Source organism: Fusarium keratoplasticum, chromosome 2 (assembly GCF_025433545.1).
Source record: "Fusarium keratoplasticum isolate Fu6.1 chromosome 2, whole genome shotgun sequence".
Taxonomy (NCBI): domain Eukaryota; kingdom Fungi; phylum Ascomycota; class Sordariomycetes; order Hypocreales; family Nectriaceae; genus Fusarium; species Fusarium keratoplasticum.
The window spans coordinates 2,566,144-2,585,272 of record NC_070530.1 but is presented as its reverse complement, the minus strand read 5'-3'; the positions used below and the strand labels follow the sequence as shown (position 1 = coordinate 2,585,272).

Sequence of the window (19,129 nt, the reverse complement as noted above, 5' to 3'; positions counted from 1 at the left end):
GACAACGGAATGAGCGGTCTCTTAGATTGTGTCGAGGAGCAAATAGTGCCGGCACTTGGGTTGCAACGCCTTAGTCAAGCTGAACTTTGAGGCAAGGGCTAGAGCACTAAAGTCGGCTCGGCCATGCATTCTAGAAGGCGCTTCCAGCCGCCGTATGGCTCGGGATTGCGAAACCGTTCCGAGCACCAGCAGGCCTGGCGGGTCTCCATGGTCAAGCCCAGGCGGCGGTCTTGAACGAAACGAGAGGGAGGTGCAGCCGTAGCGCATTGGCTTGCGAACCGTCATTTCTGCAGGGTTGACATCTGGATGACTCGGTCAAATCTGCTGCGGAACCTTCCAATGAGGCTGTTGTCTCTTGATGTAGAGGCCTGGGCAGAATTGCCCGAGTTGACGAGTTGGATAGCACTCCTCCCACATGGGACACCAGATCGCGATGTAGAGAACCCGAGAGTGAAAGCCACGGATGCAGTGACACCCCATCAGCATCCGGCGGGGAGGAATTGGCCAGAGCCTGGGGTCCTGGGGTCTGGGGTTTGACCCTACAATCCCTGTCGTCCGTATTAGGCGCGGTTTGCGTTGGGACCAAATCGAAGGACCTCATCCTCTCGCGTGGTGTCCCTGGTCGCTTGAAACAAGCTGCAGCCAACGCTTGACAGGTGGAGGCGATAGACCGGTAGCGCAAGAAAGTCTCTGATTGATAAGGACCGATCATCACACAGGCTCCGTCAGACGAGTGATCACCGGTGCAAGGATCTTGTTTTTTCCAATGGCAAAAACTGGAGCTGGTGACCGAGGTGAGGTAATGAGTAATAAGGACTGCCCCAGTTTCTGGAGAATCACCAAGATCAAGATGGATCTGATGGAGAGGGAGGGAAGAGGTTGGAGTTGGAGGGCATGGATGTGCCCCGATTGGCGATAAGGACCTGGGAAATGCATTGGGAATGGGCTGCCCAGCCTGGAGGGGAGGGTAGGAGGGGAGGAGGGCAAGCACGCCGCACGCTTATCGGGTCGGGTGGAAGGCACGACTTAGACGGCCTTTCCAGAATTAAAAGTCCGCCTATCGAGGACGCCAACGCCAACGTTGGAACGCGCCTTCCACAAATTCTGCAGTGATTGTGTGAGTGAGCACCTCTACGGCCAGACTTGCAGCCGAGATGATCCTTTCGCCTGCACCAAGGATCTTGTCTTTACCTACCAACATGGCGAAACCAGGCACGCCTCCACTTCCCTCCACTTCCATGGCACCTGAGGGTTGGAATCATCACTTCTCGAAATTACTCCTGGGGCGGCGGAAGCACCGAGACTCGGATGCGGCTCGGTCCTCCCTGTCTCCTCCTGGGTCTCCTCATGGGCCTCGTCCCCTCCAGCTTGCGGCTTGTGGCGTACGGCTTGCGGCTGACGATTGCTGGTGGATAAGGATAGACAGTTGACGACAACTGGCAACAGAGAACCATGGTGCCCCTGCAATCATGGGTTTAGACAAGATCTCCGCCTACACACCCATCAACTCCAGTCCGAGGGAGACGACGGATTCCCGAGCCTCTCTCAAGAGTTAATTGCCCTCAAGCTAGGTAGACCTCTGTCTCAACGCTCGAGCTACCGGCCCCGAGACCGCTCTTTGCCTTGGCTTCTTGGCCTTGTCGTTCCACTGGCACATCGTCACTCTTTCCTCGGCCCTCCGGGCTGCCGGGGCATTAGGCCGGGCGTTGAGCAGGCCCTGGTCTGTCAGAGACGCTGGCGAGCTGTTCTGCCCGTGCTACGCACGACGACATACGCCCTATCGTGCCCTCACCGCGATCTCGGGTGGATTAGGGGGGACACCCTCCGTCTAGCTGTGCATGGTTACGGTCCATCTGGCCGCCCTCCGTCACATAAAGATGCAACACCATATACCGCAGTAGGCTTGTCGTCGCAATTGATGATCTTGTTTCCTCCTTGGAGCGGGCACCAGTCGTAGTTGGCATCGTCAAGGTGTTGAACAGCATGTTGGAGTCGTAACAAAGGACAGCGTGCGGCTCCTGGCACCACCCCTCCTCCAGCAAAGCGATGATCGTATCCTTCAAAGCATTGACGCCATGCTGGGGACCAGCGACAGGTTTTCCATCTACTAGGACCCTTGACGCCGCTAATTGACCCTTGATAGCGCGCCCCGCGACCAAGCATTAGGCCTTGAGTGACGCCCCATCTGTGCATGCAAGACGCCCGTCCTCGAAACAAACCCGTTCGCAACATCCACCAAGACTACCCTCATGGTCCGGCCTCGGCCCAGGTACACGGCGCACCATCTCGCTCACCAGGGGCCGCCCCTCCACGCCATTGCCATCTCGTCCGGCCCTGCAGCTAGTTGGCGAGATGGCAATGTCTAGCGGAAGACTCCTTGTCCCCCGGAGATAGCTCGTTGTTCCCTGACTGGGTCACGTCCCGTCAACCAGCTCAACGCCTCGAGGCGCCGGGCCACCTTGGCGTTGGGTAATTGCTGATGAGCACACGCCCTGCCTTTCATTCTTGCCCTCGAATCGGACTCCTCTGGACGAGGACTCCGGAGGATGCTGGCGAGGATTGTTACCTACTTAAGGGGTGGGGTCCCTTCTTATTTGCCTCTATATCCCTCTGCCCGAAGAGAGATAAATCCTCAGGTCTTCTTCATCTGTTGTCCTTAGCTCAAACATCCCACGTCAAACTGGTCCCATATCCCACGTTTCATACCTTATTTCTTTAATCCCAACCTGCTTTTGGCACTTGAAGCGCCTCCAGGAACTATCCCGGACCACAACCCCCACGCACCGGACTGCTCCCACGCTCTGCTCCCTCCACCAGCCAATCCCGTTGACTGTAATTGCCCCAAGAGGCAACCGGCCAAGCCATCGACCGACTTCAAGTCTCCATTCTCTCCAACATCCCACCCTCATCCCACGCTTCGAGCATTATTCTCGTTAGCCATGGCCCCAGCTGCTACAGGAGAGATTGCGCCAATGCATCTACCCGTCTGTTCCTCGAAGCCATCCAAGATCAGTGCCTCTGTCTTGCATGGTCCCCGCGATCTGCGTTTGGTAAGTGCTTCTAACCAGGTGACACGAGCATCGTGGTCTCAGCCCTACCTGACACCCGGCTAACTGGTATGCCACGCTAGGAAACGAGGACGATCGAGGCTCCCGGGGTTGGCGAGCTGCAGATTGCCATCAAGGCCACTGGCATTTGTGGATCAGATGTTTCATACTACAAGAAGTTTGCCAATGGCGATCTCTGCGCCTGCCACCCACTCTCCCTGGGCCATGAGTCGTCTGGTGAAGTTGTTGCCATTGGACCCCAGGTGACTGGCTTCCAGCTGGGTGATAGAGTTGCTCTCGAGGTTGGTGTTGCCTGCGGTCAATGCGGGATCTGCCGGAAGGGCAGATACAACCTCTGCAAGAAGATGCGCTTCAGGAGCAGCGCCAAGAGTTACCCTCACTACCAAGGTACTCTTCAAGAGAGGATCAACCACCCTGCCGTCTGGTGTCACAAGTAAGTTCTGCTCCCACGGTCTCATCTGGACCCTCCCTAACAGCCATACTCTGCAGGCTTCCCGACAATGTCTCGTATGAGGCCGCTGCGCTTCTTGAACCCTTGTCCGTTGCTATTCATGCGGTCAACCGTGCCAAACCGGAGCCTGGCTCCACTGCTCTGGTAATTGGAGCCGGTACCGTTGGCCTGTTGACTGCTGCCATGGCCCGCCAATCGGGCTGCACCTCTGTCACGATTACCGACATTGACGCAGGACGGGTCAACTATGCTGTCAGTCGAGGATTCGCGACACATGGATATGTGACCCCACGATCACGGCTGAACGCGTCTAACGTCTCCTCTGGAGTCTCCACCCCTGAGACTGGTGCCATGACCCCGGCGAGCACCTTCTCTGCTGCGAGCCGATTCGATGGAGCCAGGTCATTGGCTGAAGATATCCTTGCTTCCTCGAACCCTGCGGGCGCCTTTGTGCTCGAGGAGGACGAGGACGGTGTGGATGTGACCTTTGAATGCACTGGAAAGGAAGTCTGCATGCACACCAGCCTGTATGCAACCAAGGCTGGCGGCAAGGTTATCATGGTGGGCATGGGAACACCCATCCAGACACTCCCCTTGTCTGTAGCCCACCTTCGCGAGATTGACATCTTGGGCATCTTCCGCTACTCCAACACTTACCCTACCGGCATCCGGCTCCTCTGTTCCCAGGCCAGAGGCGGCCCCGGCTTTGGACTGCCATCCCTGGACGAGATGGTGACGCACCGCTTCAAGGGACTCGACAAGGCGCAGGGTGCCTTTGAGCTGGCAACCCGCACCAGCGACGACGAGGGCAACCTGGTCTTGAAGATTGTGATTGAGGCCTGAAACTCTTGAGTTACTTGGTTGAATGCGTTATGACTGATAGACAGAGATATCCAGGTGCCATGTATTCTGGTACCATCTTTTTTTATGAATTTCTGAAGGCGAGATTTGGGTTTCAAAATATGGGGGAACTGTTTGTCTTTGACGTTGGGATTTGTTATTTTGGTTTTGTTAAAGAATAAAAAGTTGGGCTTATTGGCGGAAATGTTTAGACTGCTACTCCGGATGGGTTTCAACAAAAAGTTTAAAAAATCTATATCAGCAATAGACGGAATAGGATATTATCGCATGCATTTCCCTCAAGCTTCAAATCATAAACGCAGCGTAGAGTCACCATCGGGGATTCGAGAATAGTTATGCAGGCATGTGCTGACATCCATGATATTGTTCGTACTCGTAAGACAGTCTTCTATAATGCACCGTCATTTGTTCTTCATCTACCCTAACACCTAACGCCAGGCTGAAATGTTTATGGATGAGCTCACTATGGCAGAGAGCTCTGATATTCGCCATTTCCCTCGAGTTCTTTGGTAATCCGTCGGCGGCTAGCCCTATCAGATGAGGATATCGCCCGCACCCCTGATGTTGAAGGCAGCTGGGTCGACAGGATAATCTGGGTTGCCACCACGGCGGCTGGTAGCCTTGGACATCTCGACCACGTTGAACTTCTTGCCCACATCGCGGGCCTGATTGACGCTTTGCATAATGCCGTTCAGGAGACCGACAAGGTTGACGTCGTTGGCCTCGTGCAGCATCTCTCGCTCGAACGAGGCTTCGTCCGAGGGGATGACTAGGTCTAGACGGCTGACGAGGGCCTGAATCTGGCGTAGTACAGTAGTCGAAGGAGTTGTGTAGTCGGCGTCCATGCTCCCGGCGTCAGCTGCGTCGCCATTTACGTATGAGGGTGGTAGACGCTCGAGGTAGGCGGTGAGGAGGTTGATGCGGGACTGGAGCATCTTGATGGCGTTGGCCTTGGCGGTGAGGGCGGCAATCATCTCGTCCTCCTCGGGGGTGAGAGCGGCGGCGTCATCCTCCGGCTTGCGCTCCTCGTCCTGGCTCTCGACTAGGCGGCGCTTCCCCTTACCGTTGGACTCGACCGATAGCGAGGGCTTCTCCTCCTTGGGGGCGGCTGCGGCGGCGTTGCCGCCTGAGCCGGCGACGTAGTTCATGCTGATCATCTCGGTCTCGTCGGTCTCGACCGAGTAGGGCAGCTCGCGGAACTTGAGCTTGAGGGTGGGCTCGCCGTCGTCCATCTTCTTGTCCTCGCCATCGTTGTTATCGGCGCGGGGGTCGTCGACCTCGTAGTTGCTCTCGTAGATTGTCAGGGGGAGTCTGCCGCCGACAGAGTGGTCGAGAACCTGTTCGGGGTGGAAGCCTAGGAGGACGGCCGACTCGTTCCAGCCCTCGAGGATCTGGTTGTGGATGGGGAGGATTGTCGGGGTTGGACCGGAGGAGGGGAGGAGGGTGTACCAGCCGACAAAATCGAGCTGCCTATCTTTGTGGACGGTGATCACTGCGAGGTGTTAGAGAATGAGACCCGTGGTAGGTTGGAGGAGTTGCTGACTCTGCTCTAGGCGTGCGCTGAACTTTTCGGCGTTGAGAAGGTAACCGCCCTGTGTGTTGGGGGCCTCCATGGTGTGTGCTTCAAAAGCATGCTCGATGGTGATCTCGCGACCATTTTGCTGTCCCAGTAGCGCTCCCACGATGGGCCCGGTCTGCTGTCGAAGAGTGTGCCGTGTGATATAGTCGGAGATGGTCAAGAGAACGAGAGGATGGAGGATGGCCTGGAGCTCGGAGCTCTTTTGGTTGGAGAGGAGGGGGTGTGACGTTGCGGCAGCCATGACGCTGATCAAGAAGGAGCTGTAGATGGTTGATGTGAAGTCTAAGTGAGCTGCAACTGTAGGCAGACAGCGTGTGAAACAACGATTGCCCCGCGTTGGTCGGCTTCAGCTAAAGTTGGTTGGTTACTGACCGTGTGCGGCTCCGGGCGTGGGTGGTGCCTCCGCGAGAATGTGGGGTTGCCCGGCGTTGACGTTGTTGGCCCAGCTCCAGCGCGGCCCATTCCAGTCAGTGGGTGGAGCGGAACATGACTAAGCTGCCGGGCTCTCTCATGTTTCCCCCATGGATGGCAATTTCGACTCAATTTCAATTCAGCTCGACTTGCATGAGACCCTGAATATACACCATCAAGAAGGGGGATCAAACTGACGCTGGTTCCTTCTCTCTTTTCAGAGACAACCTGGGCCGTGTCGGCGTCTGCTCTGCCGTCACTCGTTGTCGCCTATTCGACCGAAAGCCTAGGGACAATGACCCCTGCTGCTTTCAAGTGACTGACATCCATCCTTATCCATCAGGAGTCAGGCAGCGCAGCCAGGCATTGACAGACGGACGCACCTTTTGCTTTGTTCGTCCTTCCGTCATGGCTGCACGTCTTCCTCGGACACTCGACGACAAAAGAAGCCTCCTTCTTTGACTTCGCCCATCAATGCCCACACCGGCCTCGGCACGGCTCTTCTCCCGCCGATTCTCTGTCTCCCGGTGTAACTGTGTACATAAAACCTTTTTTTTTGTTGTCCCGCGGCTGCTGCTGCTACTACTGCAAGAAGCTTTGGCAACAAGCATCTCCTTTGAGAATCTCCACCTCAAAGTAGGTCCCCCAGCAGTTTTTCTTTATTTCCTTTTTCCTTCTTTATCCATGCTTGGTTGCCCTCGTTCTCGCCCTCTCGTTTTTTTCTTCTCTTATTTCTTTTTTATTTCTTTTGCAGACTCTGCTGTGCATAGAGGCTCGCATCTTTTTTTACACTTCACTTCATATCCCCTTTCGCTCTTGGCCGTCTTCTACCTGTGCCCCCCTTTGGACGACCCTAACTGGCTGGGAGAATCCAGGATACTCTCGGCAAATCTCCAACTCATCTGATCTCAAATAGTCTCTCTCTTATCTACCTCCCGTCTTCCTCGACTTTTGGAGAACTTGGCAAGACTGAGGGGCGCCAGCTGGGAGATTCGTCTCAGTCGAGTCTCATCTCGAGATCGCCTAGCAAGCACTCCTTGTTCCCTCGAGACCCTGTTACCTTTTAAAGGTGGACAGCCTTGCCTACCCACCTCGACGACATCCACCCCTTGTCACACCAGCCTCGCCTTGGACATACACAATCAAATCATATCATGGATTCTCATAGCGGCAAGCGTCACCACGACGACAGCATCGACAGTGCGTCGCCAGTACCCAGCAAGAAGTACAAGCAGGCAACCTCGTTTGGCTCCGATACTTCAGCAACCACAGCCACTTCTACCGGCTCCATCGAGTTGGACTATCCCGCAGTACATCCTCAACTCCGCCTAGACACTCTTCTCCCAGCATTCAAGAGTGTACAATATGATCGTCCCACAGTTCGATCAAGATCACCTCAACCTCCTTCACCAAGATCACATTGACGAAACACCCCTTTTCTGGATTTCCAATTTTCAATATGGCACGGCACGGGACGGAATTGTTTTTATAAAAAAGATTGGATACCGATACCACACGCACCACCACCCTCGACGGCGAAGGGGGGCAGACTTGTTCTCAGCATTCTAGACTCAGAATGATTCCCATTTGTTTATTTCTTCACGCGAGTTACGAAGTACACCGGTTTTGATGGGGGGTTGGTTACCAGGGATTTGAGTTACGAGCCCTCGACTTTACTCTTCTAGCGTCTTGTTTTTATTGTTGGTGTTGGGTCAACAACTTATAGAGCGGAGGGATCACGGAGAAGCAGCATCACTTACTAGACTGGGGATATCCAAAGGAGGATATGTTTTTTTTTTTGTTTGGGTAACGATGTATTAATGGTACACGTACAAGTAGGATACGGCATACGCACCAGATTCTCCTAATTAATATTATAAACAAGCAAAGCCTTTCCTATACCACACCAACAAACTCCTGTTCTTCATAAGGCATTCTTCATATCTCATTATTCGTTATTCCATATGCTCATTCACTGTCCATCTCCCACCACATGACGCTCTCGTCCCTCCTCGAAGGGCTGATCTCAAAGTTGCGCTCCATGGTGGTCCTTGCGTTCTCCATGACGAGCTGCTCGACCCGGGCCATGGCGTCCCCGTCGCCCGACCGCTTGGCCGCAATGTAGAGCGCCATGAGCTCGGCGTGACGGGACTCGTAGTCCAGTCTCACGCGGCGGCGCCGGGCTTCGGGATCACATGCCGCGCACGTGTCGTCGAGGTACTGAACCTTGACGTCGGGGGTGCAAGGCCGCGAGGCGGACGCGGTGCAGCAGGTTGTGGCGTAGTTTGTAAAGGTGTGGCCGCAGGCCATGGTTGTCTTGATGCTCATGCACATTCTGGAAGCGTTCGAAAAGCTTGGATCAGGTGTTCGAGAAGGTATTAAGGTTGTGTAGGTATAGAATCATGGATGGCGGTAGTGGTGGTTGAGGTTGTGGGCGACTTGGTTGTGGCCGGCTTGTCCGTATGTAGTAGCACCCATCGAAGAGCTCAGCTTGAAAACGAGTCAGGTCAAGGCGTCAAAAGGAAAACAGGCTGAATTTCAATGAATCCAAGAAAGCCTCCTTCTTGCCCAACAAATTCCCAAACAATTGGGGGAACCCCTGCTCAAAAGCCGGTGATTGAGTGTCGCATGATTATCATGGCACAGAGCACCCTCACCGCCATACTACGCCTCACGGTTGCAACCGGCAAAGCCAAATTGGACGGCGCAAACGAGATTGAGGGGGGCGGGAAGGACGAAGCGTCGAGGCGGTGGGCAACCGACGGTGTACGGGAATGCTCTTGATTTCGAGTCATGACGGGGCTAATCCTCACGAGAAACACGGACATGATGGCGCGGTCTGAGTGGGAATGGTCTATTTAATCCAAGGCAGGACATTTAAGCTACATGCTTGTCTAACCATAACAGGCGTAGAGGGGGGATATATATTTCCTTGGCATCATGTTAACAAACTCCAGAACTCCAGATATGGCACCTTTGTGTGCTCATCATGACTCCTCCGACTTTTGCTGCTCCTCCCGAGGCTTGTCTTCTGCAGGACCTTGCTTCCCCTGTTTGATGCTCTTCCACTCCACACAGAGTGCGCAGAGCAGTTGAACAATGGAAAGCGCCACAGCTGCAAAGAAGATTCTAGTGATGGCGTAGTTGTAAGCGCTCAGGACCTGACCCATGTACTTGGCCGGCACAACGTCGTGAAGATCCGTAGCGCCCGTGTTGACGACGGCCTTTGCGTCGAGGCCCGGGATGTCGGATAGACGGTCCACGAGGCGCCCACTGAGGATCGTCTGGCCAACCGACACGAAGATGGCTCCGCCGAGCTGTTGCATGAAGAAGGTAATGGAAATACCCGTAGGGATGTGCTCCTTGGGGAGGGTGGCCTGGATGGCGAGGCCGGCCGTCTGCATACCGAGGCCGACGCCGAAGCCGACGAGGAACTGATAGGCTATCCAATGCGAGGAGCCGGTACTGGGGGTCAGAGTGGTCAAGAGTCCTTCGCCAACGGCCATGATGCAGGGGCAGACGATCATGGAAGGCACGTAGTATCCGATACGTTGGGTAAAGGCGGCGGATAAGATGCTCGCGACAACGAGACTGAGGACGAGTGGGATGGTGTAGATTCCGGACTTGACAGGGTCGACGCCCTTTGTTGCTTGGACTGCAAGCGTGTTAGTGACCACTCGTAAGAGTATAGTGAGGAGTACATACACCAAAGAGGAATGTAGTAGACGGCGAGCATCATGGCACCTCCGATGAAGAACATGACCCACGCGCACGCCAACATGGTCCGCTGCTTGATAACCTTGACAGGAATAGTCGCCGTGTCCGGCATCATAACCTGCACAACGGCAAACGCAACGGCTGTAAGACCGAAGACGATAAACAGAAGAATCAGCCGCCAGTTACTCCACGAATATGTCGAGCCACCCCACTGGAGCGCCAGGATGAGGCAGATCATGGATGGAACAAAGAAGAAGGTGCCTAGGGGGTCGAGACGGGTGATGTGCTTCGAGATGGGCACGGACTCGTGCTTTTGCTTCGAGACCTTGAGGAAGAAGAGCAGAAAGACCGAGGCCACGGCGCCGATGGGGAGGTTCATGTAGAAGCACCATCTCCAAGTGGCTCGCCCAGCAAAAGCTCCGCCGATCAGGGGTCCAGCGACAGATGAGATGCCGAATACCATTCCGAACATGGCTGTAAGAGTTAGCGAGGTTGACGTATTTGTAGAATGAGGTATAAAGAACTTGCATTGGAACATTGGCCGCTTATGGAGAGGGACCATGGGGATAATTGCCATCATCGAACCTGTCATGATGCCCGCAGAGCCAATACCAGCAATGGCCCTCCCGATGATGAATGCCACAGAACTAGGCGCAGCTCCACAAACAGCAGAGCCAACTTCGAACAAGAGAATGCAGGCCAAAAAGGTCATTCGTAGATCGTAGAAGCGATAGATACGGCCAAAGATGAGCTGAAACGCAGCAGTGGTGAGCATGTACGCCGAGCCGTACCAACCAATATCGCCCAGACTATCAAACTCGTTTGTGATCATGGGAATGGCGGTGGCAATGATGGTCCGGTCGAGAGCGACGAGAAACATGGCTGCAAAGACGGAGGCTATGATGAGCCAGAACTTGAGCGTCTTTGGTTTGTAGTTTTCCATGGCTTCTTGCTGGAAGGCTGGGCCTTGGGGCCTTGGTGTTTCCACCTCGGGCTCCTCTGAGGGTTGTTGCTGCTGAGTCTGACATTGTCTAGATTCTTCTTGTTTCTCGGAGGATGGCCCGTTGATGTTTTCGGCGATGATATGTGTTTCGGTGGAGGATAGTGAGTTTGTAGACTTTCGATCTTGTTGGCGATCGGGTTGGGGTGAAGTTGTGTCAGGAGGTGACATGGCGAGTTGACACGAAAGGTTTGGCGTTCAAATATCAAGATATTAATAAGAAATACTCATTAAGATAATATTTCAAGAGGTAATTCTTTTGTTTGAAAAAGAGATGATTGTCAAGAGATACTCAAGTGTCGACTTATTGATGCCTCTTGGCGTCCAAGGCCAAGATATATATATCCTTCCATCGGGAGAATCAATGACCGGCTGACTTGAACAAATATGCGAAAAATGCGAAAATGGATCAAACTAATAACCGAGCCCAATGAAATTCGCATGCAATAGTACGCGTCCTGGTTCGAGGCTCTAATAAAAAAACACGTCTTGAAGTTGTCCGAACGGCGAGGGAGCCTCAGGGTCGGATCCGGGAAGAGAAACTAATCCCAATTGGGAAACCCACGTCTCGAAACCGCCAAGAGCTCGTCCCCTCCTCGGGACCGACGGGTATAAACTCGCCCTCAACTCTGACATTGTCGCCTCTTGCTTCGGCGAGCCTCTCGTACCCGAGGGCCACTCATTCCATACATGAACAGGCCCTGAGCCGTCACATTGACTCCTGCAGGGCACTATCTGCTGTGCTGGGCAGGGCACTTTCCCCCTCTGCGCAACCCGAAGACGGGCCCAATCAGACCCCGAGCAGACCGTCCATCGTCCATCGTGAGAGAGGCGCCAAGCAAAGAGATACTCCTTTGCTGCTCGCTCGGGCCCGAGATCAGAAACAGCCCTACGACACAGGATCCCCCCCCTGGAACCATCACCGCCTTTCTGGGCCTGTCACCGGCCGCAACTCGTTGGTCCCCCGTCAATCTCAGCCCTACCCGCTGGCTGGGCAAAGAACTTGACTTGACTTGCAGCCCAGCTGAGGAGGCCCTCATCAGCTCATCTCTCATTCGTGTCCCGGTAAACGCCTCGTCGGGACCCATCCAAGCAGGCCCCATCTTCCCTGCTTCCCTTCGACGCACACCACCAAAGGGGGGACCCTCCCGCGCCACCGACACACGGACGGGTAGTACTGGACTGGGCTAACCTCCGCCGAAGCCCTGGTCCACTTCTCCGGTTCAGCCCCCCGAGCCTCCCTGCTCCGTCCCGTCACTCTTCGAGATGCCCTACCCCGACGGCGTCCCCGGTGTGCCGGGCTCTGCCCCGCAGCAGCAGCCGCCTCTCGACCCTGCAGCTGTCAAGCTGACCCGGGGCACCAGCTGTGTACTCTGTCAGCAACGCAAGGTTCGCTGTGACAAGAACAAGCCCTGTGCCAACTGTGTCAAGGCAAAGGTTGAGTGCCGTGTCATTCCTCCTCAACCTCCCCGGCGCCGGAAGAAGCGTCTACAAGAGAAAGACTTGATTGACCGCCTCAAGAAGTACGAAAGTCTTCTGGCTGAGCATGGTGTCAAGGTTGATGCCATCGGCCATGAGCTGAGACCTGATGGACCACCGGGCGATGATGTTGACGAGTTGGAAAACGATTTTGAAGGCCTCAAGACGTCACCCGAGGCTAGCTCCTCACCCGCTACCTCTCAAGTAGAAAAGTGAGTACACCTTCGCCTCGCCTACTTTCAGTTATGTTGACCCTGTCACAGAACCGGCGGTGGAACATGGTTCTCTCTGCATAAAGAGGTACGCCCCTGAGACACATCAGCCCCCTCTTTCTCCTCATACTGATCCATGTTATAGTTCCGAGCAAGTGAACATATGCTTCAAGACTCTTCAGAAGATGAGCCTGAAGTTGGCTCTACCATTCACCGTGCCTTTGACCGCATGTTTGCGACTGATGGCTTCCCCTTTATCATCGGCGGCCCTCTTGGCCCTATCACCCAACTTCATCCTTCCACCATTCACATCTTTCAGCTCTGGCAGATCTACATTGAAAACATCAACCCTTTGCTCAAGATTACACACATCCCCACAGTGCAAGCACAGATCATCGAGGCGAGCTCTGACATTGCAAATGCACCAAGTAATATCGAAGCTCTCATGTTTTCTATTTACTTCATGGCCATCACGTCTCTCGAGGACGCCGATGTTTATAAACGTTTTAACGAGTCCAAGAAAGAGCTTCTGGCGAGATATCATTCCGGTACTCAGCAGGCTCTTACCAAGGCTGGCTTCATGCGCGTCAACGATCCCATTCTCCTACAGGCATATATCCTCTACCTCGTGAGTATATCCAGGACATGTCATCAAGCTCTTGTGGTAACAATCTCTAGTTCGCTGTTCGGTGGTTCGTCGACCCTCGGCAAGTCTTTTGTCTTATTGGACTTGCTGTCCGTATAGCTCAGCGAATGGGCCTTCACCGGGACCCAGGCCAATTTGGTCTCCCCCCATTCGAGGTTGAACAGCGTCGTCGACTGTGGTGGACTCTTGTTGGGTACGACCGTCGACTAGGGGAAATGTCTGGATCAACCGTCACGGCCCTCTCCAGCGGTGGTGACTGCAAACTACCCCTGAATGTCAACGATTCAGACTTGCACGTGGACGGCAAAGAGATGCCAACACCGCATACGGGACCAACTGAAATGCTGTTTGCCCTTACGCGCGTTGAGCTTGCCATGGCTGTCTCGAGTGACAGTAATCGCGACAGCTACAAGTTAAACAACCCAGATAAGAGCCCGGCGGCCACATCTGGCTCTCGATCAACAGCAACCATCCGTCTTGCTGGCCAGGACGGACCCTCCTATTCCCTAGAAGGCTACTGCGCACATATTGAGGGCACATATCTCAGCCAATGCGACCCCAAGATTCCTCTGCACTTCTTCACTCTCACCATGACCCGTCAGGCCCTCTGCAAGATGCGCATCCTCAGCTTTCTTGTCCGCATGCACAATGCCGATCACGTACCGCTTAAGGAGATTGAACGAGACAACCTCTTCCTCCAGGCCACGCAGATGATCGAGTACGACAATGTCGTCCAATCATCCGAGTCCCTGCGGCCTTTCAAGTGGTACTCGATGCACCACTTTCCCTTCCCGGCATACATGTTTCTCGTGCAGGAGCTACGTCATCGAGTCTCCGGCCCCATGGTAGAGCGTGCCTGGGACGCCATCTCCAAGAACCACCAGCTGCGTGGCTTGCTCAACAACTACCATAGCCCTATGCACATTGCATTCGGTGGCCATTTTATCAAAGCCTGGGACGCACATGAAGCCGCGCTCATTGCAGCTGGCAAAACTGTCCAGCGACCAAGCTTCCTCGGGCTTCTGCGAGAACGTGCTGAAGCCCGCCGTCGTGCCAAGGCCGAGAATCGTCCTGACCCAGGACTCTCGCAGCCACAGATTGGCGTCCCGCGGTCACAGGCCGAGACGCCTTCGTCTTCAGCAGGATTCAACTCAGTCGCCGACCAGACCGCCTCTGGTTCCATGTCTGGTGGCCAGCAAGCCAACTCAGGATCTGTCGCCTCCAGTGACGAGCCGGGCGAGATGGACTGGACGTACCTCATGTCCGGCTACAACGACGCAGGAACCTATCCCCCGATGGGTGGCTTTGGAAGCTTTACCGGGGGGTTTGGCGGAGGCATGGCTGGTCCTGGAATGGGAGGTATGCCTGGCGTGCCTGGGATGGGAGGCATGGGAAGTCCACCAGGGGGCAACATGTTTGGCGGTAACTAGATGGTACAGGCAACTGTTTGCGCATGATGTGGCACGATACACGGGGGCGTCCTTACTTGCTTTTTTGGAGTCGAGACGGTGGGCAAGCGGGGGAAGCTGTTGTCTCTGCAGTGGGTGTTGATAGAAATGGGCGTCGACTGGAAGAGGGAACCTTTGGCAACGAGAACAAGGCGAGAGAACGCGTGTTGTGCATATTTTATTTTGTCTTTTTTGGATACCCGGGATGGCAGGGGTAAAGGGACGCACAGGACATGCATATCGCCTGCATCTGCGATGGATGCTTGAGACGCTCGCAATGTAGTTATGGCGGAGCGATAGGGAGCAGAGCACTCCTCTCACTGCTATTGTAGATAGGTATATAGAACCCAACTCAGGTTACTTGAACAAGGAGAGCATCTATTGATGGCATCCACGTGTTCGGGGGCCTGAGACTCTAAATATGTGTGACAGACGGCCCTCAATATCAAGAAGCCAGAACCCTGAAACCAAATTGTCAGCACCAACATGCAGACGCGACAAGACAGACGTCTCATGGATGCAGCCATGACGAGATCAATCCGCTGATGTTCTCGATCGTCTATTGCGAATAGTATAGTATTTGCTTCCCCTCCAATCAAGAGTCCGTCTTCTTGATCCCGCCCATGCAAACATGCGCTCATTCCTCTCTCTTCCTTGAGACATAATGTGTGAAGATAGCTACGGTACGGGTATCGTCTTGCAGCCTGAACAAGTGCCGCCCCAGCACACTATTAACTTGACTCGCCTTCCATCCCTGGGTACGGATACCTTGTTCCCAGCCCCCTGCCTCTCGCAGCAGCCTAGTCTCCACCGCCTGACAAAGCCATTCATTGACCGACCGGTTCGCGAGACATTCTTTCATGCTGCTCTTCCCCTGTTGGATAGCAAGAGGCAGAGTGCCGATCCTCGCCGTCCATGTGATAGGTCATTTCGAGGACGAAATGTTTGCCGTATGTTGCTTTTCTTCTGCGTCGGGGCGCCATGCGAAGTAACCCTCCACCCATGGCGCCCCGGCGGCCAAGACCAACGGCTCAGCGTTCTGCTAGGTATGTTGCACAACTCTAGCGGAGACGCGAGCATGCAGATGCGGCATGCGACCTGAACCTCGTTGGATCAGGCTCTGCCCAAGGTCCACAGCAACGGCTGATGCCCCGATGACCGAGCTGTGCTGGCTGTTCGCCTAGCCGGCCTGGCCTGGCTCTCTGCGCCCTTCTAGGACAGAGGTTTCTGTGCCCAGAAATCGACCCATCTGAGTTGTGCGTGAATGCGGGGGTTCCTGAAGGCTTCAAACACACTGTGCGCGAGCTCATCCGCCTCTTCATCTGAAAGCCCCATGGTATCAGGCCGACCCAGAATTGCTGTGATCCAATCCTCGGTGATGTTCTGGGTAAAAATTCCAATCTCTCGCATCTTTGCTTCGCTGTGCCATCGTCCAACGGGAGTCGACTGGCACCGCGTGTTGATGTTGGTGAAGCCAACCTCCTCCAGTGTCTCTGCAATTTGGTTGGAAAAGGACAGGTTCCATCCGTAGATAGCGGTAAAGTGTCCCTCAACAAGGTCGTAAAACTTGTTCATGGGATGGTCATCGGCTGTGCCGTCTTCGGAGGAGACTCTTGAGATGACCTCGTGAATTTCGATCCAGCCTCCGGGCCTCAGTTCCCTAACCCAGATTGTTAGCACCTGTTGTTCCAATATGCGTAACTGTAACTCTTACTCGAAAGACCTCTGAATGAGTTGCCGCGGTTTGCGCAGGGTTTGCAGTAGAGCTCTAATGTGAATTAGATCTGCATCGGCATAGATCCTTGTCCATGGGCGGTTTTCGTCTTCGAGATCCTCGACCCGAAACTCCACGTTGGGAGGAGTCCAGTGTGGTTGAATAGGTGACAGGTCGGTCCCAATGACACGTGCGCTGGGGAAGTTCTCGGCCACTGAGATAGAAAAGGGTCAGTCTGCGGTAACGTAGCGTCGAGGTGCGGAGGAACAGACTATCTTGCGCCCACAGCCCAACGCCAGTCCCAAGGTCGACAATCTTTTGCGGATAGTCTCCAATTGGAGCTAAGAATAGCTTGCCATCCATAAGGTAGTCCAAGTACAGCTTATGCTTCAGGCCCTCGCGAACCTGCTCGGCATCATCATTAGGCAGGCCGTAGCGACCTCGAAGGAAGCCTTGATATCGCCTGGCAAGTTAGTCTCCCGCCATTGAGTGTAGCTCAGCAAATATGACACACCTTCCGTGCTCGTACGAGTAAAGCTCCCGCGTGTTGACTGACGTGAACTCGGATGTCTGTATTGAGTCTCCATAATCCGATGATGGGTCCTCTTCGGGGTCGTTGCGGTCCATGGTTGCAGAATGTCTGCTCCGAGTCCGAGTCCCCAACGAGGGAATGTGCTCGAGAAGAGACAATTGTGGCGGAGAAAAGACAAGGACGACGACAGGAATACATGGGCACACAGCTAGGCTCAAGAAAGATAGAGTCAAACCAAATGGGGCGAGACAGACACTTGGTCAGGTTAACCAAGTACGTTAAGTGTAAGATGGGATGGGGTGGGCGGTGGGTCGTGACTATATGCCGATAGCAGCTACGGAGAGAGCTGATCCCAAGGGAAGGGTACTGGGGGGGTGAGGAGAGGCCAGGAGGTAAAGTTTGGAGGGGTGGGATGCGACAGGACCAGGAGAACTGGGAATTCGGGACGCCGATGAAGCCCAAAGTCACGCCCTGGCGCCCAGGACGGCGGGACTGCGGGACGTTGTCTGACAGAGAACTCAACTTGCGTAGGGCAGGGCAGGGCAGGACACGACCGACACCACAGGACAGGGCGCTTGAGGACCCAGCAAACCGGGCCGTGGAGAGGGGAATGGTGTCGAGGTGCTGGCCAATGCGAAGGGGGCGCCTCGAGGGACCGCTTCCAGAAGCACGGGATGGAGGGTGGCCGGCGTAGGGATAGGATGCCCCAGGAAACCTCCCAGAGGTCTGGTAACAAACAAGGTGGCCGTTGCGGGACGGGATGCTTTCTTCAGCCCCAGCAGCCAGCCCAGGGCCCCGAGCCGTCGGGTCAAGCCGAAACCCTTTTCAGGAGCCTGCCTGTGAGATAACCACAAAAGTGCACCGATCAGCGGCCGAGCTGCGACCTGGTTATGACGTGGTCCAAAGGGTGAGGCCAAAACGACCCAAGTTGAGACGGTGCCATTCAGCTAATGCACCGGAATGGATAGATGGACACACGCCGACGAGATGAAGGACCTTGCTGCTGCTGCTGCCCTCCAACTCTGAGTGGGTAAAGGGCGGTTTCTGCTTCAAACGAGGAAAAGGTTGTCCGAGCACGTCGAGCCATGCTCACACGTTGCGACTTGAAATATCCAAGGGAGCCGTGACGACGATACAGAGTCATCGTGCCATTATCTCGATCGACCCCTCATTCATGAGCCGCTAACTCACGCACACCAAGCGAAGGCTGGAGGTGTTTGTCACCAGTTCGGCTCGACCTTGGTGGCATGGGATGGCATGGGATGGGCGTGTCATTCCTGGTACCGGTGTGGACCACAGTGCAAAGGACCCCGCCAGATGAGCTCCGATCTGCCCGCTCGCGGTTCGGACTGCACGACACTCGACATGGCTGCGCTGCATCGCGTTATGGAGGCATTTCTCCTGCAATCATTAGCCTAACAGTCCATGCTGGTTCTGCAGAGCCAGCCCAGCCCGCATTCAGTTGCAACCGTATGCAACCCTTGGGAGGCCTGGGTGTTCGGGCCGGGCATGCTACAACTGCCGTGTTTCGCCTGGCTTGTCATAGCACAGCACAGCACAACGCTGAGCCTAGTTCCTGTCCGCCCTTCCATCTTCTGGCAGATCTCAGGGGTTGAGATGCCACTCCAATGCGAGTTTCAAGCTCTGGAAAGTTGCTGAACCACCTGGTCGGTAACGGTGCTCGTAGCCGAGGCGATCCCAGTGGGTAGGTATTAGTTAGTGTCAATCCGCCTGGCGGATTACCAGCTACATGCTTGCTCTGATCCTTTCGCTCCATAAGCTCAGCAATCAGATCATTTAGGAGCCTTGCCAGAGTGTCCATCGATAGGTAGGACGAGGGGGCCCTGGAGATTAGGGTTTCTGCCTCGGTCGGAGCTTGGTAGCGGTCAGCGAGGTTTCTCGTTTCTCGCGCTGTTAGTGACGGGAGGGGAAGAGGCGCCCAGGTTGTTGTTGTCTATCAAAGCCTCATTGCAACCCCATCAATTAGACTGGTGAGAAGGTCAAGGGTTTG

The 19,129-nt window shown here is 54.8% G+C and overlaps 6 protein-coding genes across 6 annotated transcripts; 2 read left to right on the top strand and 4 right to left on the bottom strand.

Moving 5' to 3' along the window:
• Window positions 1-2,939: 2,939 nt before the first annotated feature.
• Window positions 2,940-4,362, top strand: NCS57_00272100 (PKS-ER domain-containing protein; the record flags this gene model as incomplete). Its single annotated transcript, XM_053052744.1, has 3 exons — window positions 2,940-3,050; window positions 3,131-3,501; window positions 3,558-4,362. 3 exons carry the CDS (start codon window positions 2,940-2,942, stop codon window positions 4,360-4,362), a joined length of 1,287 nt encoding a protein of 428 aa, XP_052917990.1.
• Window positions 4,363-4,913: 551 nt separating this feature from the next.
• Window positions 4,914-6,200, bottom strand: NCS57_00272000 (COP9 signalosome complex subunit 6; the record flags this gene model as incomplete). Its single annotated transcript, XM_053052743.1, has 2 exons — window positions 4,914-5,872; window positions 5,924-6,200. The coding sequence occupies 2 exons, from the start codon at window positions 6,198-6,200 to the stop codon at window positions 4,914-4,916; spliced, it is 1,236 nt and encodes a 411-aa protein (XP_052917989.1).
• A 2,138-nt stretch (window positions 6,201-8,338) lies between these two features.
• On the bottom strand, window positions 8,339-8,680 carry NCS57_00271900 (uncharacterized protein; the record flags this gene model as incomplete). Its single annotated transcript, XM_053052742.1, has 1 exon — window positions 8,339-8,680. One exon carries the CDS (start codon window positions 8,678-8,680, stop codon window positions 8,339-8,341), a length of 342 nt encoding a protein of 113 aa, XP_052917988.1.
• Window positions 8,681-9,357: 677 nt separating this feature from the next.
• On the bottom strand, window positions 9,358-11,258 carry NCS57_00271800 (MFS domain-containing protein; the record flags this gene model as incomplete). Its single annotated transcript, XM_053052741.1, has 3 exons — window positions 9,358-10,025; window positions 10,076-10,561; window positions 10,616-11,258. The coding sequence occupies 3 exons, from the start codon at window positions 11,256-11,258 to the stop codon at window positions 9,358-9,360; spliced, it is 1,797 nt and encodes a 598-aa protein (XP_052917987.1).
• A 1,095-nt stretch (window positions 11,259-12,353) lies between these two features.
• NCS57_00271700 (Zn(2)-C6 fungal-type domain-containing protein) lies at window positions 12,354-14,854 on the top strand (the record flags this gene model as incomplete). Its single annotated transcript, XM_053052740.1, has 4 exons — window positions 12,354-12,778; window positions 12,830-12,866; window positions 12,924-13,406; window positions 13,457-14,854. 4 exons carry the CDS (start codon window positions 12,354-12,356, stop codon window positions 14,852-14,854), a joined length of 2,343 nt encoding a protein of 780 aa, XP_052917986.1.
• Window positions 14,855-16,084: 1,230 nt separating this feature from the next.
• On the bottom strand, window positions 16,085-17,213 carry NCS57_00271600 (uncharacterized protein; the record flags this gene model as incomplete). Its single annotated transcript, XM_053052739.1, has 4 exons — window positions 16,085-16,532; window positions 16,587-16,800; window positions 16,859-17,049; window positions 17,101-17,213. The coding sequence occupies 4 exons, from the start codon at window positions 17,211-17,213 to the stop codon at window positions 16,085-16,087; spliced, it is 966 nt and encodes a 321-aa protein (XP_052917985.1).
• Between the last annotated feature and the right edge of the window lie 1,916 nt (window positions 17,214-19,129).